General features: G+C 46.4%; 1 protein-coding gene across 2 annotated transcripts in view; it reads right to left on the bottom strand.

Moving 5' to 3' along the window:
- LOC106606105 (transmembrane protein 245) overlaps positions 1-24,117 on the bottom strand; it is a 53,765-nt gene that overhangs the window by 23,283 nt on the left and 6,365 nt on the right. Inside the window, exons 6-12 of one of the 2 annotated variants that reach the window (XM_082975633.1) lie at positions 18,191-18,214; positions 16,349-16,453; positions 16,107-16,189; positions 10,290-10,380; positions 10,097-10,195; positions 8,871-9,008; positions 8,202-8,324 (exon numbers count right to left, since the gene is read on the bottom strand). In XM_082975633.1, coding sequence (XP_082831759.1) covers positions 8,202-8,324; positions 8,871-9,008; positions 10,097-10,195; positions 10,290-10,380; positions 16,107-16,189; positions 16,349-16,453; positions 18,191-18,214 — 663 coding nt within the window. The remainder of the gene's footprint in view (positions 1-8,201; positions 8,325-8,870; positions 9,009-10,096; positions 10,196-10,289; positions 10,381-16,106; positions 16,190-16,348; positions 16,454-18,190; positions 18,215-24,117) is intronic. The other variant, XM_082975634.1, reaches the window with a different exon arrangement.

Below are 24,117 nucleotides of genomic sequence, written 5' to 3'. Positions count from 1 at the left end.
CGAAGTTGAGTAGAGCTGTGTGTGTGTGTGTGTGTGTGTGTTACCAGGCTGAGGGCGAAGTTGAGTAGAGCTGTGTGTGTGTGTGTGTTACCAGGCTGAGGGCGAAGTTGAGTAGAGCTGTGTGTGTGTGTTACCAGGCTGAGGGCGAGGTTGAGTAGAGCTGTGTGTGTGTGTGTGTGTGTGTGTGTGTGTGTGTGTGTGTGTGTGTGTGTTACCAGGCTGAGGGCGAAGTTGAGTAGAGCTGTGTGTGTGTGTTACCAGGCTGAGGGTGAAGTTGAGTAGAGCTGTGTGTGTGTGTGTGTGTTACCAGGCTGAGGGTGAAGTTGAGTAGAGCTGTGTGTGTGTGTGTTACCAGGCTGAGGGTGAAGTTGAGTAGAGCTGTGTGTGTGTGTGTTACCAGGCTGAGGGCGAGGTTGAGTAGAGCTGTGTGTGTGTGTTACCAGGCTGAGGGCGAAGTTGAGTAGAGCTGTGTGTGTGTGTGTGTGTGTGTTACCAGGCTGAGGGCGAGGTTGAGTAGAGCTGTGTGTGTATGTTACCAGGCTGAGGGCGAGGGTTGAGTAGAGCTGTGTGTGTGTGTGTGTTACCAGGCTGAGGGCGAAGTTAAGTAGAGCTGTGTGTGTATGTTACCAGGCTGAGGGCGAAGTTGAGTAGAGCTGTGTGTGTTACCAGGCTGAGGGCGAAGTTGAATAGAGCTGTGTGTGAGTGTGTTACCAGGCTCAGGGAGAAGTTGAGTAGAGCTGTGTGTGTGTGTGTGTGTGTGTGTGTTACCAGGCTGAGGGCGAAGTTGAGTAGAGCTGTGTGTGTGTGTTACCAGGCTGAGGGCGAAGTTGAGTAGAGCTGTGTGTGTGTGTGTGTGTGTGTTACCAGGCTGAGGGTGAAGTTGAGTAGAGCTGTGTGTGTGTGTGTTACCAGGCTGAGGGTGAAGTTGAGTAGAGCTGTGTGTGTGTGTGTTACCAGGCTGAGGGCGAGGTTGAGTAGAGCTGTGTGTGTGTGTTACCAGGCTGAGGGCGAAGTTGAGTAGAGCTGTGTGTGTGTGTGTGTGTGTGTGTGTGTGTGTGTGTGTGTGTGTGTGTGTGTGTGTGTGTTACCAGGCTGAGGGCGAGGTTGTGTAGAGCTGTGTGTGTATGTTACCAGGCTGAGGGCGAGGGTTGAGTAGAGCTGTGTGTGTGTGTGTTACCAGGCTGAGGGCGAAGTTAAGTAGAGCTGTGTGTGTATGTTACCAGGCTGAGGGTGAAGTTGAGTAGAGCTGTGTGTGTGTGTTACCAGGCTGAGGGCGAAGTTGAATAGAGCTGTGTGTGTTACCAGGCTGAGGGCGAAGTTGAATAGAGCTGTGTGTGAGTGTGTTACCAGGCTCAGGGAGAAGTTGAGTAGAGCTGTGTGTGTGTGTGTTACCAGGCTCAGGGCGAAGTTGAGTAGAGCTCTGTGTGTGTGTGTGTGTGTGTGTGTGTGTGTGTGTGTGTGTGTGTGTGTGTGTGTGTGTGTGTGTGTTACCAGGCTCAGGGCGAATTTGAGTAGAGCTGTGTGTGTGTGTGTTACCAGGCTGAGGGCGAAGTTGAGTAGAGCTGTGTGTGTGTGTGTGTGTGTTACCAGGCTGAGGGCGAAGTTGAGTAGAGCTGTGTGTGTGTGTTACCAGGCTGAGGGCGAAGTTGAGTAGAGCTGTGTGTGTGTGTGTTACCAGGCTGAGGGCGAAGTCGAGTAGAGCTATGTGTGTGTGTTACCAGGCTGAGGGCGAAGTTGAGTAGAGCTGTGTGTGTGTGTGTTACCAGGCTGAGGGCGAAGTCGAGTAGAGCTATGTGTGTGTGTGTTACCAGGCTGAGGGCGAGAGTTGAGTAGAGCTGTGTGTGTGTGTTACCAGGCTGAGGGCGAAGTTGAGTAGAGCTATGTGTGTGTGTTACCAGGCTGAGGGCGAAGTTGAGTAGAGCTGTGTGTGTGTTACCAGGCTGAGGGTGAAGTTGAGTAGAGCTATGTGTGTGTGTTACCAGGCTGAGGGCGAAGTTGAGTAGAGCTGTGTGTGTGTGTTACCAGGCTGAGGGCGAAGTTGAATAGAGCTGTGTGTGTGTGTGTTACCAGGCTGAGGGCGAAGTTGAGTAGAGCTGTGTGTGTGTGTGTGTGTGTGTGTGTGTGTGTGTGTGTGTGTGTGTGTGTGTGTGTGTGTGTGTGTGTGTGTGTGTTACCCGGCTGAGGGCGAAGTTGAGTAGAGCTGTGTGTGTATGTTACCAGGCTGAGTGCAAGGTTGAGTAGAGCTGTGTGTGTGTGTTACCAGGCTGAGGGCGAAGTTGAGTAGAGCTGTGTGTGTGTGTTACCAGGCTGAGGGCGAAGTTGAGTAGAGCTGTGTGTGTGTGTGTGTGTTACCAGGCTGAGGGCGAAGTTGAGTAGAGCTGTGTGTGTGTGTGTGTTACCAGGCTGAGGGCGAAGTTGAGTAGAGCTGTGTGTGTGTGTGTGTGTTACCAGGCTCAGGGCGAAGTTGAGTGGAGCTGTGTGTGTGTGTGTGTTACCAGGCTGAGGGCGAAGTTGAGTAGAGCTGTGTGTGTGTGTGTGTTACCAGGCTCAGGGCGAAGTTGAGTAGAGCTGTGTGTGTGTGTGTGTTACCAGGCTCAGGGCGAAGTTGAGTAGAGCTGTGTGTGTGTGTGTTACCAGGCTGAGGGCAAAGTTGAGTAGAGCTGTGTGTGTGTGTGTGTTACCAGGCTGAGGGCGAAGTTGAGTAGAGCTATGTGTGTGTGTGTGTTACCAGGCTGAGGGCGAAGTTGAGTAGAGCTATGTGTGTGTGTTACCAGGCTGAGGGCGAGTTGAGTAGAGCTGTGTGTGTGTGTGTTACCAGGTTGAGGGTGAAGTTGAGTAGAGCTATGTGTGTGTGTTACCAGGCTGAGGGCGAAGTTGAGTAGAGCTTTGTGTGTGTGTGTTACCAGGCTGAGGGTGAAGTTGAGTAGAGCTGTGTGTGTGTGTTACCAGGCTGAGGGCGAAGTTGAGTAGAGCTGTGTGTGTGTGTGTGTTACCAGGCTGAGGGTGAAGTTGAGTAGAGCTGTGTGTGTGTGTGTTACCAGGCTGAGGGTGAAGTTGAGTAGAGCTGTGTGTGTGTGTTACCAGGCTGAGGGCGAAGTTGAGTAGAGCTTTGTGTGTGTGTTACCAGGCTGAGGGCGAAGTTGAGTAGAGCTGTGTGTGTGTGTGTGTGTGTATGTGTGTGTGTGTTACCAGGCTGAGGGCGAAGTTGAGTAGAGCTGTGTGTGTATGTTACCAGGCTGAGGGCAAGGTTGAGTAGAGCTGTGTGTGTGTGTTACCAGGCTGAGGGCGAAGTTGAGTAGAGCTGTGTGTGTGTGTTACCAGGCTGAGGGCGAAGTTGAGTAGAGCTGTGTGTGTGTGTTACCAGGCTGAGGGCGAAGTTGAGTAGAGCTGTGTGTGTGTGTTACCAGGCTGAGGGCGAAGTTGAGTAGAGCTGTGTGTGTGTTACCAGGCTCAGGGCGAAGTTGAGTGGAGCTGTGTGTGTGTGTGTGTGTGTGTGTTACCAGGCTCAGGGCGAAGTTGAGTAGAGCTGTGTGTGTGTGTGTGTGTGTTACCAGGCTGAGGGCGAAAGTTAAATAGAGCTGTGTGTGTGTTACCAGGCTCAGGGCGAAGTTGAGTGGAGCTGTGTGTGTGTGTGTGTTACCAGGCTGAGGGCGAAGTTGAGTAGAGCTGTGTGTGTGTGTGTGTTACCAGGCTCAGGGCGAAGTTGAGTAGAGCTGTGTGTGTGTGTGTGTGTGTGTTACCAGGCTCAGGGCGAAGTTGAGTAGAGCTGTGTGTGTGTGTGTGTTACCAGGCTCAGGGCGAAGTTGAGTAGAGCTGTGTGTGTGTGTTACCAGGCTGAGGGCGAAGTTGAGTAGAGCTGTGTGTGTGTGTGTGTGTGTGTGTGTGTGTGTGTGTGTGTGTGTGTGTTACCAGGCTGAGGGCGAAGTTGAGTAGAGCTGTGTGTGTATGTTACCAGGCTGAGGGCGAGGGTTGAGTAGAGCTGTGTGTGTGTGTGTGTTACCAGGCTGAGGGCGAAGTTGAGTAGAGCTGTGTGTGTATGTTACCAGGCTGAGGGTGAAGTTGAGTAGAGCTGTGTGTGTTACCAGGCTGAGGGCGAAGTTGAATAGAGCTGTGTGTGTGTGTGTTACCAGGCTCAGGGAGAAGTTGAGTAGAGCTGTGTGTGTGTGTGTGTGTTACCAGGCTCAGGGCGAAGTTGAGTAGAGCTGTGTGTGTGTGTGTGTGTTACCAGGCTCAGGGCGAATTTGAGTAGAGCTGTGTGTGTGTGTTACCAGGCTGAGGGCGAAGTTGAGTAGAGCTGTGTGTTGTGTGTGTGTGTGTGTGTGTGTGTTACCAGGCTGAGGGCGAAGTTGAGTAGAGCTGTGTGTGTGTGTTACCAGGCTGAGGGCGAAGTTGAGTAGAGCTGTGTGTGTGTGTGTTACCAGGCTGAGGGCAAAGTTGAGTAGAGCTATGTGTGTGTGTTACCAGGCTGAGGGCGAAGTTGAATAGAGCTGTGTGTGTGTGTTACCAGGCTGAGGGCGAAGTTGAGTAGAGCTGTGTGTGTGTGTGTGTTACCAGGCTGAGGGCGAAGTTGAGTAGAGCTGTGTGTGTGTGTTACCAGGCTGAGGGCGAGGGTTGAGTAGAGCTGTGTGTGTGTGTGTTACCAGGCTGAGGGCGAAGTTAAGTAGAGCTGTGTGTGTATGTTACCAGGCTGAGGGTGAAGTTGAGTAGAGCTGTGTGTGTGTGTTACCAGGCTGAGGGCGAAGTTGAATAGAGCTGTGTGTGTTACCAGGCTGAGGGCGAAGTTGAATAGAGCTGTGTGTGAGTGTGTTACCAGGCTCAGGGAGAAGTTGAGTAGAGCTGTGTGTGTGTGTGTTACCAGGCTCAGGGCGAAGTTGAGTAGAGCTCTGTGTGTGTGTGTGTGTGTGTGTGTGTGTGTGTGTGTGTGTGTGTGTGTGTGTGTGTGTGTGTGTGTGTTACCAGGCTCAGGGCGAATTTGAGTAGAGCTGTGTGTGTGTGTGTTACCAGGCTGAGGGCGAAGTTGAGTAGAGCTGTGTGTGTGTGTGTGTGTGTTACCAGGCTGAGGGCGAAGTTGAGTAGAGCTGTGTGTGTGTGTTACCAGGCTGAGGGCGAAGTTGAGTAGAGCTGTGTGTGTGTGTGTTACCAGGCTGAGGGCGAAGTCGAGTAGAGCTATGTGTGTGTGTTACCAGGCTGAGGGCGAAGTTGAGTAGAGCTGTGTGTGTGTGTGTTACCAGGCTGAGGGCGAAGTCGAGTAGAGCTATGTGTGTGTGTGTTACCAGGCTGAGGGCGAGAGTTGAGTAGAGCTGTGTGTGTGTGTTACCAGGCTGAGGGCGAAGTTGAGTAGAGCTATGTGTGTGTGTTACCAGGCTGAGGGCGAAGTTGAGTAGAGCTGTGTGTGTGTTACCAGGCTGAGGGTGAAGTTGAGTAGAGCTATGTGTGTGTGTTACCAGGCTGAGGGCGAAGTTGAGTAGAGCTGTGTGTGTGTGTTACCAGGCTGAGGGCGAAGTTGAATAGAGCTGTGTGTGTGTGTGTTACCAGGCTGAGGGCGAAGTTGAGTAGAGCTGTGTGTGTGTGTGTGTGTGTGTGTGTGTGTGTGTGTGTGTGTGTGTGTGTGTGTGTGTGTGTGTGTGTGTGTTACCCGGCTGAGGGCGAAGTTGAGTAGAGCTGTGTGTGTATGTTACCAGGCTGAGTGCAAGGTTGAGTAGAGCTGTGTGTGTGTGTTACCAGGCTGAGGGCGAAGTTGAGTAGAGCTGTGTGTGTGTGTTACCAGGCTGAGGGCGAAGTTGAGTAGAGCTGTGTGTGTGTGTGTGTGTTACCAGGCTGAGGGCGAAGTTGAGTAGAGCTGTGTGTGTGTGTGTGTTACCAGGCTGAGGGCGAAGTTGAGTAGAGCTGTGTGTGTGTGTGTGTGTTACCAGGCTCAGGGCGAAGTTGAGTGGAGCTGTGTGTGTGTGTGTGTTACCAGGCTGAGGGCGAAGTTGAGTAGAGCTGTGTGTGTGTGTGTGTTACCAGGCTCAGGGCGAAGTTGAGTAGAGCTGTGTGTGTGTGTGTGTTACCAGGCTCAGGGCGAAGTTGAGTAGAGCTGTGTGTGTGTGTGTTACCAGGCTGAGGGCAAAGTTGAGTAGAGCTGTGTGTGTGTGTGTGTTACCAGGCTGAGGGCGAAGTTGAGTAGAGCTATGTGTGTGTGTGTGTTACCAGGCTGAGGGCGAAGTTGAGTAGAGCTATGTGTGTGTGTTACCAGGCTGAGGGCGAGTTGAGTAGAGCTGTGTGTGTGTGTGTTACCAGGTTGAGGGTGAAGTTGAGTAGAGCTATGTGTGTGTGTTACCAGGCTGATGGCGAAGTTGAGTAGAGCTTTGTGTGTGTGTGTTACCAGGCTGAGGGTGAAGTTGAGTAGAGCTGTGTGTGTGTGTTACCAGGCTGAGGGCGAAGTTGAGTAGAGCTGTGTGTGTGTGTGTGTTACCAGGCTGAGGGTGAAGTTGAGTAGAGCTGTGTGTGTGTGTGTTACCAGGCTGAGGGTGAAGTTGAGTAGAGCTGTGTGTGTGTGTTACCAGGCTGAGGGCGAAGTTGAGTAGAGCTTTGTGTGTGTGTTACCAGGCTGAGGGCGAAGTTGAGTAGAGCTGTGTGTGTGTGTGTGTGTGTGTATGTGTGTGTGTGTTACCAGGCTGAGGGCGAAGTTGAGTAGAGCTGTGTGTGTATGTTACCAGGCTGAGGGCAAGGTTGAGTAGAGCTGTGTGTGTGTGTTACCAGGCTGAGGGCGAAGTTGAGTAGAGCTGTGTGTGTGTGTTACCAGGCTGAGGGCGAAGTTGAGTAGAGCTGTGTGTGTGTGTTACCAGGCTGAGGGCGAAGTTGAGTAGAGCTGTGTGTGTGTGTTACCAGGCTGAGGGCGAAGTTGAGTAGAGCTGTGTGTGTGTTACCAGGCTCAGGGCGAAGTTGAGTGGAGCTGTGTGTGTGTGTGTGTGTGTGTGTTACCAGGCTCAGGGCGAAGTTGAGTAGAGCTGTGTGTGTGTGTGTGTGTGTTACCAGGCTGAGGGCGAAAGTTAAATAGAGCTGTGTGTGTGTTACCAGGCTCAGGGCGAAGTTGAGTGGAGCTGTGTGTGTGTGTGTGTTACCAGGCTGAGGGCGAAGTTGAGTAGAGCTGTGTGTGTGTGTGTGTTACCAGGCTCAGGGCGAAGTTGAGTAGAGCTGTGTGTGTGTGTGTGTGTGTGTTACCAGGCTCAGGGCGAAGTTGAGTAGAGCTGTGTGTGTGTGTGTGTTACCAGGCTCAGGGCGAAGTTGAGTAGAGCTGTGTGTGTGTGTTACCAGGCTGAGGGCGAAGTTGAGTAGAGCTGTGTGTGTGTGTGTGTGTGTGTGTGTGTGTGTGTGTGTGTGTGTGTGTGTGTGTGTTACCAGGCTGAGGGCGAAGTTGAGTAGAGCTGTGTGTGTATGTTACCAGGCTGAGGGCGAGGGTTGAGTAGAGCTGTGTGTGTGTGTGTTACCAGGCTGAGGGCGAAGTTGAGTAGAGCTGTGTGTGTATGTTACCAGGCTGAGGGTGAAGTTGAGTAGAGCTGTGTGTGTGTGTGTGTGTTACCAGGCTGAGGGCGAAGTTGAATAGAGCTGTGTGTGTTACCAGGCTGAGGGCGAAGTTGAATAGAGCTGTGTGTGTGTGTGTTACCAGGCTCAGGGAGAAGTTGAGTAGAGCTGTGTGTGTGTGTGTGTGTTACCAGGCTCAGGGCGAAGTTGAGTAGAGCTGTGTGTGTGTGTGTGTGTTACCAGGCTCAGGGCGAATTTGAGTAGAGCTGTGTGTGTGTGTTACCAGGCTGAGGGCGAAGTTGAGTAGAGCTGTGTGTGTGTGTGTGTGTGTGTGTGTGTGTGTGTTACCAGGCTGAGGGCGAAGTTGAGTAGAGCTGTGTGTGTGTGTTACCAGGCTGAGGGCGAAGTTGAGTAGAGCTGTGTGTGTGTGTGTTACCAGGCTGAGGGCAAAGTTGAGTAGAGCTATGTGTGTGTGTTACCAGGCTGAGGGCGAAGTTGAATAGAGCTGTGTGTGTGTGTTACCAGGCTGAGGGCGAAGTTGAGTAGAGCTGTGTGTGTGTGTGTGTTACCAGGCTGAGGGCGAAGTTGAGTAGAGCTGTGTGTGTGTGTTACCAGGCTGAGGGCGAAGTTGAGTAGAGCTGTGTGTGTGTGTTACCAGGCTGAGGGTGAAGTTGAGTAGAGCTGTGTGTGTGTGTTACCAGGCTGAGGGCAAAGTTGAGTAGAGCTGTGCCGCTGTGGAAGAGGACAGTGAGGAGTGTGGTCGTTGTGGAGATCAGCAGCCCAACGTTCCGACTCATCACCACCCACAGAGACTCCACTATCTATAACAGAGGATACACACGTTATATACACACAGAGACTCCACTATCTATAACAGAGGATACACACGTTATATACACACAGAGACTCCACTATCTATAACAGAGGATACACACGTTATATACACACAGAGACTCCACTATCTATAACAGAGGATACACACGTTATATACACACAGAGACTCCACTATCTATAACAGAGGATACACACGTTATATACACACAGAGACTCCACTATCTATAACAGAGGATACACACGTTATATACACACAGAGACTCCACTATCTATAACAGAGGATACACACGTTATATACACACAGAGACTCCACTATCTATAACAGAGGATACACACGTTATATACACACAGAGACTCCACTATCTATAACAGAGGATACACACGTTATATACACACAGAGACTCCACTATCTATAACAGAGGATACACACGTTATATACACACAGAGACTCCACTATCTATAACAGAGGATACACACGTTATATACACACACATACACACGAACGCACAATACACACACACGTGTGTACTCACAGAGAGCAGTGTTTCTATGTTCTCCTGAGCGAAGGAGGCGATGTCTTGCCAGTCTAAGATCTCTCCCAGCCAGCTGTTCTGTCTCTGGACAAGCTTCTGACCACCACTACGGTTACGCCCTCCTGTATGGGTTACATTCTGAGACAGAAACGCCGTACAGACATACATGTAAGCACACACACACGCACACACACACACACGCACACGCGCACACACACACACACACACACACACACACACACACACACACACACACACACACACACACACACACACACACACACACACACACACACACACACACCCCCCCGCAGACACACACACACACGCAGACGGTGTTGAGAGAATGAGACATGTATGAATGTATAGTGTAGTTCTGGTCTGTGTTTATAAGTATTAATGTATAGTGTAGTTCTGGTCTGTGTTTATAAGTATGAATGTATAGTGTAGTTCTGGTCTGTGTTTATAAGTATGAATGTATAGTGTAGTTCTGGTCTGTGTTTATAAGTATTAATGTATAGTGTAGTTCTGGTCTGTGTTTATAAGTATGAATGTATAGTGTAGTTCTGGTCTGTGTTTATAAGTATGAATGTATAGTGTAGTTCTGGTCTGTGTTTATAAGTATGAATGGTATAGTGTAGTTCTGGTCTGTGTTTATAAGTATGAATGTATAGTGTAGTTCTGGTCTGTGTTTATAAGTATGAATGTATAGTGTAGTTCTGGTCTGTGTTTATAAGTATGAATGTATAGTGTAGTTCTGGTCTGTGTTTATAAGTATGAATGTATAGTGTAGTTCTGGTCTGTGTTTATAAGTATGAATGTATAGTGTAGTTCTGGTCTGTGTTTATAAGTATGAATGTATAGTGTAGTTCTGGTCTGTGTTTATAAGTATGAATGTATAGTGTAGTTCTGGTCTGTGTTTATAAGTATGAATGTATAGTGTAGTTCTGGTCTGTGTTTATAAGTATGAATGTATAGTGTAGTTCTGGTCTGTGTTTATAAGTATGAATGTATAGTGTAGTTCTGGTCTGTGTTTATAAGTATGAATGTATAGTGTAGTTCTGGTCTGTGTTTATAAGTATGAATGTATAGTGTAGTTCTGGTCTGTGTTTATAAGGGGTAATCAGTGTTTCAGTCTATATATTCTCAAGCCAAACATGAAGATGTGACCATGTGAACCCCCCTATACTGTGGTCTGATGGACCAGGCCACCCCCCCTGCGTTACCTTGACAAACCAGGAGTGGTACAGTCTGTCCCACAGTTCCAGAACCTGCTTCTCTATGACAGCTGTGTGGTTCCCCTTTTCACCAAGCATCTTATGGAGCTACACACACCACACACACACACACAATCAGTGATTTTACCAGTGTCTCCACCCCCTCCCTCTCTTTCCATCTCTCTCCTGTTGTCTCTCTTACCTTGAATGTTATCCATTCTCGACCATGCTGGTAGACGTTAGTGGCAGCTGAGTTCATAGCTTTCTGGATGACCTGGGCCTCAGGGAGCCAACTGGAGGAGAGAGGGGTGGAGAGAGAAAGAGAGTCAGGGACTGATTTACCAATAAAGCACCCTGTTCAGCAGTTGAGTGATGTCTATGAGGAGCCAGGAGGTTATCACCACAGGGTGGTGTGATGTCTATGAGGAGCCAGGGGGTTAACACCACAGGGTGGTGTGATGTCTATGAGGAGCCAGGAGGTTATCACCACAGGGTGAGTGATGTCTATGAGGAGCCAGGGGGTTATCACCACAGGGTGGTGTGATGTCTATGAGGAGCCAGGGGGTTATCACCACAGGGTGGTGTGATGTCTATGAGGAGCCAGGGGGTTATCACCACAGGGAGGTGTGATGTCTATGAGGAGCCAGGGGGTTATCACCACAGGGTGGTGTGATGTCTATGAGGGGCAGGGGGTTATGGTGTGATGTCTATGAGGAGCCAGGGGGTTATCACCACAGGGAGGTGTGATGTCTATGAGGAGCCAGGGGGTTATCACCACAGGGTGGTGTGATGTCTATGAGGAGCCAGGGGGTTATCACCACAGGGTGGTGTGATGTCTATGAGGGGCAGGGGGTTATCACCACAGGGTGGTGTGATGTCTATGAGGAGCCAGGGGGTTATCACCACAGGGTGGTGTGATGTCTATGAGGAGCCAGGAGGTTATCACCACAGGGTGGTGTGATGTCTATGAGGAGCCAGGGGGTTATCACCACAGGGTGGTGTGATGTCTATGAGGAGCCACAGTCCACTGCTCACAGTCCACTGCTCACCTAGTTAACCCCCAGGCCCAGTCCACTGCTCACCTAGTTAACCCCCAGGCCCAGTCCACTGCTCACCTAGTTAACCCCCAGGCCCAGTCCACTGCTCACCTAGTTAACCCCCAGGCCCAGTCCACCGTTCACCTAGTTAACCCCCATACCCAGTCCACTGCTCACCTAGTTAACCCCCAGGCCCAGTCCACTACTCACCTAGTTAACCCCCAGGCCCAGTCCACTGCTCACCTAGTTAACCCCCAGGCCCAGTCCACCGTTCACCTAGTTAACCCCCAGGCCCAGTCCACTGCTCACCTAGTTAACCCCCAGGCCCAGTCCACTACTCACCTAGTTAACCCTCAGGCCCATTCCACCGCTCTGTCAGAGCTGAGTGCCTTTGAGCCGTCTGTACCATGAAGAGATGAATGTTGGGTAAATAAAGCAGTTCTGGCTGGATGACAATCTATTCAACCTCCGGCGCCTCCAAGCCACCAGCAAGACCTCAACTCAACACAACTTTGCACCGCAATATCTCCTCTCCCACTCACCAGAATCCATGCAGCATTCACTGAGCCTGTCACCTCCGTCGAAAAGTCCGTCAGTCTCAGCAAGACACACATCATTGGTCAACAACTCATCATCTATCAAGAAGAGCCCACCTTCCACATCATTGGTCAACAACTCATCATCTATCAAGAAGAGCCCACCTTCCACATCATTGGTCAACAACTCATCATCTATCAAGAAGAGTCCACCTTCCACATCATTGGTCAACAACTCATCATCTATCAAGAAGAGCCATACCTTCCACATCAATGGTCAACAACTCATCATCTATCAAGAAGAGCCCACCTTCCACATCATTGGTCAACAACTCATCATCTATCAAGAAGAGCCCACCTTCCACATCATTGGTCAACAACTCATCATCTATCAAGAAGAGTCCACCTTCCACATCATTGGTCAACAACTCATCATCTATCAAGAAGAGCCCACCTTCCACATTAATGGTCAACAACTCATCATCTATCAAGAAGAGTCCACCTTCCACATCATTGGTCAACAACTCATCATCTATCAAGAAGAGTCCACCTTCCACATCAATGGTCAACAACTCATCATCTATCAAGAAGAGCCCACCTTCCACATTAATGGTCAACAACTCATCATCTATCAAGAAGAGCCCACCTTCCACATCAATGGTCAACAACTCATCATCTATCAAGAAGAGCCCACCTTCCACATCAATGGTCAACAACTCATCATCTATCAAGAAGAGCCCACCTTCCACATCATTGGTCAACAACTCATCATCTATCAAGAAGAGCCATACCTTCCACATCATTGGTCAACAACTCATCATCTATCAAGAAGAGCCATACCTTCCACATCATTGGTCAACAACTCACCATCTATCAAGAAGAGCCCACCTTCCACATCATTGGTCAACAACTCATCATCTATCAAGAAGAGCCCACCTTCCACATTAATGGTCAACAACTCATCATCTATCAAGAAGAGCCCACCTTCCACATCATTGGTCAACAACTCATCATCTATCAAGAAGAGCCCACCTTCCACATCATTGGTCAACAACTCATCATCTATCAAGAAGAACCCACCTTCCACATCATTGGTCAACAACTCATCATCTATCAAGAAGAGCCCACCTTCCACATCATTGGTCAACAACTCATCATCTATCAAGAAGAGCCCACCTTCCACATCATTGGTCAACAACTCATCATCTATCAAGAAGAGCCCACCTTCCACATTAATGGTCAACAACTCATCATCTATCAAGAAGAGCCCACCTTCCACATCATTGGTCAACAACTCATCATCTATCAAGAAGAGCCCACCTTCCACATCAATGGTCAACAACTCATCATCTATCAAGAAGAGTCCACCTTCCACATCATTGGTCAACAACTCATCATCTATCAAGAAGAGCCCACCTTCCACATCATTGGTCAACAACTCATCATCTATCAAGAAGAGCCCACCTTCCACATTAATGGTCAACAACTCATCATCTATCAAGAAGAACCCACCTTCCACATCATTGGTCAACAACTCATCATCTATCAAGAAGAGCCCACCTTCCACATCAATGGTCAACAACTCATCATCTATCAAGAAGAGTCCACCTTCCACATCATTGGTCAACAACTCATCATCTATCAAGAAGAACCCACCTTCCACATTAATGGTCAACAACTCATCATCTATCAAGAAGAGCCCACCTTCCACATCATTGGTCAACAACTCGCCCCCCAGCATGAACAGCCCACCTTTCCCAGTGTTTTCCACAAGTACATAGTAGCCTGCCAAATAGAAAAAGTAACCAGCCAGAAGAAGTAGCCAGAGATGTTGCACACCGCATTCAGCCAATGGTGATGGAAAAATTGTGTTTTATTAACACTATTAAAGATAGTGAAGGAGGGAAATGACAACTTCTCAGCCTGAATGGAGGACGTTTTATGTGCGAGCCAGTCCACGGGGGAAACCAGTGTATGTATTACTGTGAATGCAAATCAATCAGACAGTCGTGCAGCTCTAGCGCCCACTATCGGCTGCCTAGACTAAGTAAATAGCCTTCTGTGAGCCACCACTCCGCGTGGCTGGCTCTGTGAAACACACCAAAGAAAATACATGAATGTGTCAGAAAATAATAATTTGGCAAAGTCGTGAATTTCAACTCATCGTTACCACTTACATTACATGGGCGGTGCAAATTCACAAGCATCGTGCTCTCTCCCTCCTCAGTGTAAAATAATTTGACTGCAACCAAAGATCTGTATATAATGACGAGATGCTCATGTCTCCTCCCTACCAATGGGAGTCGTTGTCCCAAAGGCGGGAAGGCAGGCGACAAGCTTAGGTCCAAAATAAGACCATAGAAACGCATTGGACAGATTTTGGCGAGTGTGAAACCTCTCGCTTTGCCTCTTCCTCTCTGCTGCATTTCCCTGTCATCACTCGCTTTGTGACTGACAGGCGCCTGTCCTATAAATAGATCGCTAGAAGATGGAAAGTAACCTAGTTAATATGAAGTGGAAAATGTAGCTGGCTGAAAATGAGTCTGTAACCGGCTGATTAACCGACTGCCGACGCTAATGGAAAACACTGCCTTCCACCTCAACAACTCACCCCCCAGCAAGAAGAGCTCACCTTCCACATCAACAACTCATCCCCCAGCAAGAAGAGCTCACCTTCCACATCATCAACTCACCCCCCATTAAGTAGAGCCCACCTTCCACCTCAACAACTCACCCCCCAGCAAGAATAGCTCACCTTCCACATCAGAACTCACCCCCCAGCAAGAAGAGCTCCCCTTCCACATCAACAACTCACCCCCCCAGCAAGAAGAGCTCACCTTCCACATCAACAAGTCACCCCCCAGCAAGAAGAGTTCACCTTCCACATCAACAACTCACCCCCCATTAAGTAGAGCTCACCTTCCACATCAACAACTCACGCCCCAGCAAGAAGAGTTCACTTCCACATCAACAACTCACCCCCCAGCAAGAAGAGCCCCTCTTCCACATCAACAACTCACCCCCCATTAAGTAGAGATTACCTTCCACATCAACAACTCATCCCCCAGCAAGAAGAGCTCACCTTCCACATCATCAACTCACCCCCCAACAAGAAGAGCTCACCTTCCACATCAACAACTCACCCCCCCAGCAAGAAGAGCTCACCTTCCACATCAACAAGTCACCCCCCAGCAAGAAGAGTTCACCTTCCACATCAACAACTCACCCCCCATTAAGTAGAGCTCACCTTCCACATCAACAACTCACCCCCCAGCAAGAAGAGTTCACCTTCCACATCAACAACTCACCCCCCAGCAAGAAGAGCCCCTCTTCCACATCAACAACTCACCCCCCATTAAGTAGAGCTCACCTTCCACATCAACAACTCACCCCCCAGCAAGAAGAGTTCACCTTCCACATCAACAACTCACCCCCCAGCAAGAAGAGCTCACCTTCAACATCAATGGTCAACAATTCACCCCCAGCAAGAAGAGCTCACCTTCAACATCAATGGTCAACAACTCACCCCCCAGCAAGAAGAGCTCACCTTCCACATCGATGGTCAACAACTCACCCCCCAGCAAGATGAGCTCACCTTCAACATCAATGGTCAACAACTCACCCCCCAGCAAGAAGAGCTCACCTTCCACATCGATGGTCAACAACTCACCCCCCAGCAAGATGAGCTCACCTTCCACATCAACAACTTACCCCCCAGCAAGAAGAGCTCACCTTCCACATCAACAACTCACCCCCCAGCAAGAAGAGTTCACATTCCACATCGATGGTCAACAACACACCCCCCAGCAAGAAGAGCTCACCTTCCACATCGATGGTCAACAACACACCCCCAAGCAAGAAGAGCTCACCTTCCACATCGATGGTCAACAACACACCCCCAAGCAAGAAGAGCTCACCTTCAACATCAATGGTCAACAATTCACCCCCAGCAAGAAGAGCTCACCTTCAACATCAATGGTCAACAATTCACCCCCCAGCAAAAAGAGCTCACCTTCCACATCAATGGTCAACAACTCACCCCCCAGCAAGAAGAGCTCACCTTCCACATCAATGGTCAACAACTCACCCCCCAGCAAGAAGAGCTCACCTTCAACATCAATGGTCAACACCTCTCCCCCCACTTCACATACAGTCACATACTGTACCTTGGCAATGTCTAGTTTGGAGAACCTGGCTAGCAACCGACATACCTGGTGTTCCACCTGGGTGTCACACACCTCCAGGACATAATCACAGAGGAGAATCCAACGGCCTGCACACGAACCCCAGCAGCAGGGGCAACACACTCTTCCTGTGGCAAACCATGCAGGTCTGACTTTGGCCTGCACAGCCACACGCACTGGCACGACCACCCCACACAGGCAAGTGTACAAGGAGCCAGAGACTATGTGTTTGTGTGTGTGTGTGTGTGTGTGTGTGTCTTACTTGGCCCATTCTGGATGGCTGGACACAGTCTCGTTGATAAGGTTACTGGTGACCTCTATGATATGAACACTCTCATGATGAACCTAGAGAGAGAGAGAGAGAGAGAGAGAGAGAGAGAGAGAGAGAGAGAGAGAGAGAGAGAGAGGTTATGCTGAAAATAGCCTATATCTCAATTAGCTATGTACAGTGGAAGAGGAGGAAATCAAACTATGGTAAGCTCTGAGGAACACACAGTACCGCACCATAGCAGTGAGCAGGAGACCCATGAGCAGAGTTCCTGTCACCAGCAGGAAGATGATGAAGATACTGATGAGTTTATCCAGGGAGCGCTCCAACCATATGACCATCTACAGAGAGAGAGAGAGAGAGGGAGCGAGAGAGAGAGGGAGAACAGACAGAGAGTGAGAGACTTAAGTCAGTATCTGCCATTAGGAGTTGTTGCAGATGTGACTGGACACATGGAGAAACCTGTGTCCTTCTCCCCTGGGAAACCAGAGACCAAGGCAGACATTCTGTGTCTGAACTAAAGCCTACCGCCGCCATCTTGGATCCTGAGAACAGCCTGTGTACACAGACACACTATCACACACCATGCATGAGTGTATGCATGTTAAACCCCAGGGCTGTGTGTGAGATGTGTGCTCTGTCTGCAGGCTCATCTCTTCACACGTCTTTATTGTAACTTTAAGAGGAAGTTCCTCTAAGGGCCACAGAGAAGGACAGTCACTTCCCAGTATTTAGGTTTCTCTATGTTCCCTGCCTTATAACAACCCTATGATACCTTATGACAGCATTATGACACCTTCCTAAGTGACCTGGGAGTGTGTGAGGTCACTGAGGAAGAATGCTGAACGTTACCATCAGGAGGCTGAAGGTGATGGTGAGATATTAGTAAGGCGGTGTCCCAGTGGTATTACACAACATGGCCACCGACCTGACAGGACATGAAGCAATATGGTGGCAACCTCAGAGTATTGGGACACATCAAGTCAACACATAACAGAACGAGAATCTGAGAGAAAATCTAGAAAATCTACAATATAGACTCTACAGAAATATAGACTACAGCAAAGCTCAGCTCAAGACCAGTCAGAATCAGAAATCAGTTTGATGTAAATGCTGTTTTAAAGGTAGACTCAGCGATATGACGTAGATGCATAAAGTAACCAGTGAGTGGGTCAATTTCCACAACAACTAAGAGCGTTGGAGAGAGGCTCAACTTCTCCTCTGTTTTGGTCCCATAGCTAGCACGCCCTATCAGTGTGAAGCGAACCTGTGCACATGCGCGAATACTGTGTGACTGTGTGAAAGCAAAGTCTTGTATCTCACTCATCTCAATATCAGCCGTGCTGCTCGAGGCTGAGTCTACCTTTAAAGATGCTAATCTAACGCCTTCACTACAGAATAGTCATTAATATGGATCAGACTCCAACTCAACCCAACCCAGTACCAGCTCAGTCCCACCCCTCCCAAACCCATGTCACCCCCAGGACCCCACCCAGATCTTTCTTTAGGCGGTCTGCTAATGCCCCTCCATGGTACAGCTCTTCATTTCCAGAGCTAGGGAATAGCAGGGGGCGTCTACCCTGTCTTGGTAATAGTAGGGGCAGCCCTGCCCCCCCCCCAACCCAACCCCCCCGGCACTCCCCTCAGCTTGGTCTAAAGCAGTTTCTTCTCTCCATGCACCTCACACACGCTCAGAAGCCAACCAGATCAGAGGAGAAGCTAAGGAAGGTTGAGGAGCCAATGAATGAGCTCGTCCCACCGTAGCTTCACCACAACAGAAGCAGGAAGCAGGAAGCAGGGAGGAAGTGAGGTCAGCGAGGGGCGGAGACAGGATGGAGGGATGACAGTGGATGGTTACAGCGTTACTCCAAGCTACTATAGGGCGCTTACACTGCTTCACACATTCTCTTTCTTCCTTCCTTTATCATTCTCTCTCTTTTGTTCTCTGACTATTTCATACACACTCTTCCTCTTCTTCTCTCTTTAATTCTCATTTTGACATTATTTCAGACACACACTTTCAAGCTCTCTCTCTCTCGCTCTCTCTCTCTCAGCAGAGCTCTCCTCCAGAACATTACCTGCTTGTTAAGCCAATGCCAGAGCTTCAGGAGGAGACAAAGAGACATTGGGGAAATTATTATTTGACAGACCTGTGAAGCAATCATCACATGGTTCCCAAGCACAAACAACACAGATTGTGATTGGATACAGGCAGTAAAGGTCGGCTTTAGAAAACAGGAAGTGCTGCAGGGAATTTCTGATTGGATGCAGGGAGTGAATGCCGTTCTGATTGGATACAAGATGTGTCAACGTGTGCTTGAGCAGAATAGAAAAAACAACAAAACGGTGCAGAGAAAAAGAGAGCGAGAGTGCAATATTTTATCTTCTTTCCTCATTGAGGTGTAGAGGTGAAGACAAAGGGGGTGAGACAAGGGGGTGTGATGAGGGGGTGAGACAAGAGGTAAAACAATTAAGTGACCTAATTCAATAGTAATATTAACCTGTAGGGAGATCATTCAGTAGTAAAATTAACCTGTAGGGAGATCATTCAGTAGTAATATTAACCTGTAGGGAGATCATTCAGTAGTAATATTAACCTGTAAGATCATTCAGTAGTAATATTAACCTGTAGGGAGATCATTCAGTAGTAATATTAACATGTAGGGAGATCATTCAGTAGTAATATTAACCTGTAGGGAGATCATTCAGTAGTAATATTAACCTGTAGGGAGATCATTCAGTAGTAATATTAACCTGTAGGGAGATCATTCAGTAGTAATATTAACATGTAGGGAGATCATTCAGTAGTAATATTAACCTGTAGGGAGATCATTCAGTAGTAATATTAACCTGTAGGGAGATCATTCAGTAGTAATATTAACCTGTAGGGAGATCATTCAGTAGTAATATTAACCTGAAGGGAGATCATTCAGTAGTAATATTAACCTGTAGGGAGATCATTCAGTAGTAAAATTAACCTGTAGGGAGATCATTCAGTAGTAATATTAACCTGTAGGGAGATCATTCAGTAGTAATATTAACCTGTAGGGAGATCATTCAGTAGTAATATTAACATGTAGGGAGATCATTCAGTAGTAATATTAACCTGTAGGGAGATCATTCAGTAGTAATATTAACCTGTAGAGAGATCATTCAGTAGTAATATTAATCTGTAGGGAGATCATTCAGTAGTAATATTAACCTGTAGGGAGATCATTCAGTAGTAATATTAACCTGTAAGATCATTCAGTAGTAATATTAACCTGTAGGGAGATCATTCAGTAGTAATATTTACCTGTAGGGAGATCATTCAGTAGTAATATTAACCTGTAGGGAGATCATTCAGTAGTAATATTAACCTGTAGGGAGATCATTCAGTAGTAATATTAACCTGTAGGGAGATCATTCAGTAGTAATATTTACCTGTAGGGAGATCATTCAGTAGTAATATTAACCTGTAAGATCATGCAGTAGTAATATTAACCTGTAGGGAGATCATTCAGTAGTAATATTAACCTGTAAGATCATTCAGTAGTAATATTAACCTGTAGGGAGATCATTCAGTAGTAATATTAACCTGTAGGGAGATCATTCAGTAGTAATATTAACCTGTAAGATCATTCAGTAGTAATATTAACCTGTAGGGAGATCATTCAGTAGTAATATTAATCTGTAGGGAGATCATTCAGTAGTAATATTAACCTGTAGGGAGATCGTTCAGTAGTAATAATAACCTGTAGGGATATCATTCAGTAGTAATATTAACCTGTAGGGAGATCATTCAGTAGTAATATTAACCTGTAGGGAGATCATTCAGTAGTAATATTAACCTGTAGGGAGATTGTTCAGTAGTAATATTAACCTGTAGGGAGATCATTCAGTAGTAATATTAACCTGTAGGGAGATCATTCAGTAGTAATATTAACCTGTAGGGAGATCATTCAGTAGTAATATTAACCTGTAGGGAGATCGTTCAGTAGTAATATTAACCTGTAGGGATATCATTCAGTAGTAATATTAACCTGTAGGGAGATCGTTCAGTAGTAATATTAACCTGTAGGGAGATCATTCAGTAGTAATATTAACCTGTAGGGAGATTGTTCAGTAGTAATATTAACCTGTAGGGAGATCATTCAGTAGTAATATTAACCTGTAGGGAGATCATTCAGTAGTAATATTAACCTGTAGGGAGATTGTTCAGTAGTAATATTAACCTGTAGGTAGATCATTCAGTAGTAATATTAACCTGTAGGGAGATCGTTCAGTAGTAATATTAACCTGTAGGGAGATCATTCAGTAGTAATATTAACCTGTAAGATCATTCAGTAGTAATATTAACATGTAGGGAGATCATTCAGTAGTAATATTAACCTGTAGAGAGATCATTCAGTAGTAATATTAACCTGTAGGGAGATCATTCAGTAGTAATATTAACCTGTAGGGAGATCATTCAGTAGTAATAATAACCTGTAGGGATATCATTCAGTAGTAATATTAACCTGTAGGGAGATCATTCAGTAGTAATATTAACCTGTAGGGAGATCATTCAGTAGTAATATTAACCTGTAGGGAGATCATTCAGTAGTAATATTAACCTGTAGGGAGATCATTCAGTAGTAATATTAACCTGTAGGGAGATCATTCAGTAGTAATATTAACCTGTAGGGAGATCATTCAGTAGTAATATTAACCTGTAGGGAGATCATTCAGTAGTAATATTAACCTGTAGGGAGATCATTCAGTAGTAATATTAACCTGTAGGGAGATCATTCAGTAGTAATATTAACCTGTAGGGAGATCATTCAGTAGTAATATTAACCTGTAGGGAGATCATTCAGTAGTAATATTAACCTGTAGGGAGATCATTCAGTAGTAATATTAACCTGTAGGGAGATCATTCAGTAGTAATATTAACCTGTAGGGAGATCATTCAGTAGTAATATTAACCTGTAGGGAGATTGTTCAGTAGTAATATTAACCTGTAGGGAGATCATTCAGTAGTAATATTAACCTGTAGAGAGATCATTCAGTAGTAATATTAACCTGTAGGGAGATCATTCAGTAGTAATATTAACCTGTATGGAGATCATTCAGTAGTAATATTAACCTGAAGGGAGATCGTTCAGTAGTAATATTAACCTGTAGGGAGATCATTCAGTAGTAATATTAACCTGTAGGGAGATCATTCAGTAGTAATATTAACCTGTAGGGAGATCATTCAGTAGTAATATTAACCTGTAAGATCATTCAGTAGTAATATTAACCTGTAGGGAGATCATTCAGTAGTAATATTAACCTGTAGGGAGATCATTCAGTAGTAATATTAACCTGTAGGGAGATCATTCAGTAGTAATATTAACCTGTAGGGAGATCATTCAGTAGTAATATTAACCTGTAGGGAGATCATTCAGTAGTAATATTAACCTGTAGGGAGATCATTCAGTAGTAATATTAACCTGTAGGGAGATCATTCAGTAGTAATATTAACCTGTAGGGAGATCGTTCAGTAGTAATAATAACCTGTAAGATCATTCAGTAGTAATATTAACCTGTAGGGAGATCGTTCAGTAGTAATAATAACCTGTAAGATCATTCAGTAGTAATATTAACCTGTAGGGAGATCATTCAGTAGTAATATTAACCTGTAGGGAGATCATTCAGTAGTAATATTAACCTGTAGGGAGATCATTCAGTAGTAATATTAACCTGTAGGGAGATCATTCAGTAGTAATATTAACCTGTAGGGAGATCATTCAGTAGTAATATTAACCTGTAGGGAGATTGTTCAGTAGTAATATTAACCTGTAGGGAGATCATTCAGTAGTAATATTAACCTGTAGGGAGATCGTTCAGTAGTAATATTAACCTGTAGGGAGATCATTCAGTAGTAATATTAACCTGTAGGGAGATCATTCAGTAGTAATATTAACCTGTAGGGAGATCATTCAGTAGTAATATTAACCTGTAGGGAGATCATTCAGTAGTAATATTAACCTGTAGGGAGATCATTCAGTAGTAATATTAACCTGTAGGGAGATCATTCAGTAGTAATATTAACCTGTAGGGAGATTGTTCAGTAGTAATATTAACCTGTAGGGAGATCGTTCAGTAGTAATAATAACCTGTAGGGAGATCATTCAGTAGTAATATTAACCTGTAGGGAGATCATTCAGTAGTAATATTAACCTGTAGGGAGATCATTCAGTAGTAATATTAACCTGTAGGGAGATCATTCAGTAGTAATATTAACCTGTAGGGAGATCGTTCAGTAGTAATAATAACCTGTAGGGATATCATTCAGTAGTAATATTAACCTGTAGGGAGATCATTCAGTAGTAATATTAACCTGTAGGGAGATCATTCAGTAGTAATATTAACCTGTAGGGAGATCATTCAGTAGTAATAATAACCTGTAGGGAGATCATTCAGTAGTAATATTAACCTGTAGGGAGATCATTCAGTAGTAATATTAACCTGTAGGGATATCATTCAGTAGTAATATTAACCTGTAGGGAGATCATTCAGTAGTAATATTAACCTGTAGGGAGATCGTTCAGTAGTAATAATAACCTGTAGGGAGATCGTTCAGTAGTAATAATAACCTGTAGGGAGATCATTCAGTAGTAATATTAACCTGTAGGGAGATCATTCAGTAGTAATATTAACCTGTAGGGAGATCATTCAGTAGTAATATTAACCTGTAGGGAGATCATTCAGTAGTAATATTAACCTGTAGGGAGATTGTTCAGTAGTAATAATAACCTGTAGGGAGATCATTCAGTAGTAATAATAACCTGTAGGGAGATCATTCAGTAGTAATATTAACCTGTAGGGAGATCATTCAGTAGTAATATTAACCTGTAGGGAGATCATTCAGTAGTAATAATAACCTGTAGGGAGATCGTTCAGTAGTAATATTAACCTGTAAGATCATTCAGTAGTAATATTAACCTGTAGGGAGATCATTCAGTAGTAATAATAACCTGTAGGGAGATCATTCAGTAGTAATAATAACCTGTAGGGAGATCATTCAGTAGTAATATTAACCTGTAGGGAGATCATTCAGTAGTAATATTAACCTGTAGGGAGATCATTCAGTAGTAATATTAACCTGTAGGGAGATCGTTCAGTAGTAATATTAACCTGTAGGGAGATCATTCAGTAGTAATATTAACCTGTAGGGAGATCATTCAGTAGTAATATTAACCTGTAGGGAGATCGTTCAGTAGTAATAATAACCTGTAAGATCATTCAGTAGTAATATTAACCTGTAGGGAGATCGTTCAGTAGTAATATTAACCTGTAGGGAGATCGTTCAGTAGTAATATTAACCTGTAGGTAGATCATTCAGTAGTAATAATAACCTGTAGGGAGATCGTTCAGTAGTAATAATAACCTGTAAGGGGATTATTCATATATCACAGAGAAGACCATCTCCTGCGTCTTCACCCAGCTTCAACCCTTACCTTAACTGTCCAGAACCGTTACCCCAGGGTAAACAGGACCCTACACTGCTGCTAGCCGATCAAAATCACAGAATCACTGTCGATAAGAATTGTGTTGTATCTTGTCTACAGTGTTGTGTGTCTCAGGGAGGTTGGCAGGGTGGCTGTGTGTCTCAGGGAGGTTGGCAGGGTGGCTGTGTGTCTCAGGGAGGTTGGCAGGGTGGCTGTGTGTCTCAGGGAGGTTGGCAGGGTGGCTGTGTGTCTCAGGGAGGTTGGCAGGGTGGCTGTGTGTCATCAGGGAGGTTGGCAGGGTGGCTGTGTGTCTCAGGGAGGTTGGCAGGGTGGCTGTGTGTCTCAGGGAGGTTGGCAGGGTGGCTGTGTGTCTTATGGAGGTTGGCAGGGTGGCTGTGTGTCTCAGGGAGGTTGGCAGGGTGGCTGTGTGTCTCAGGGAGGTTGGCAGGGTGGCTGTGTGTCTCAGGGAGGTTGGCAGGGTGGCTGTGTGTCTCAGGGAGGTTGGCAGGGTGGCTGTGTGTCAGGGGTTGGCAGGGTGGCTGTGTGTA

Source organism: Salmo salar, chromosome 05, assembly GCF_965601325.2.
Source record: "Salmo salar chromosome 05, fSalSal1, whole genome shotgun sequence".
Lineage (NCBI taxonomy): Eukaryota > Metazoa > Chordata > Actinopteri > Salmoniformes > Salmonidae > Salmo > Salmo salar.
The sequence above is the reverse complement of the archived record's forward strand: the minus strand, read 5'-3'. Positions and strand labels throughout refer to the sequence as shown.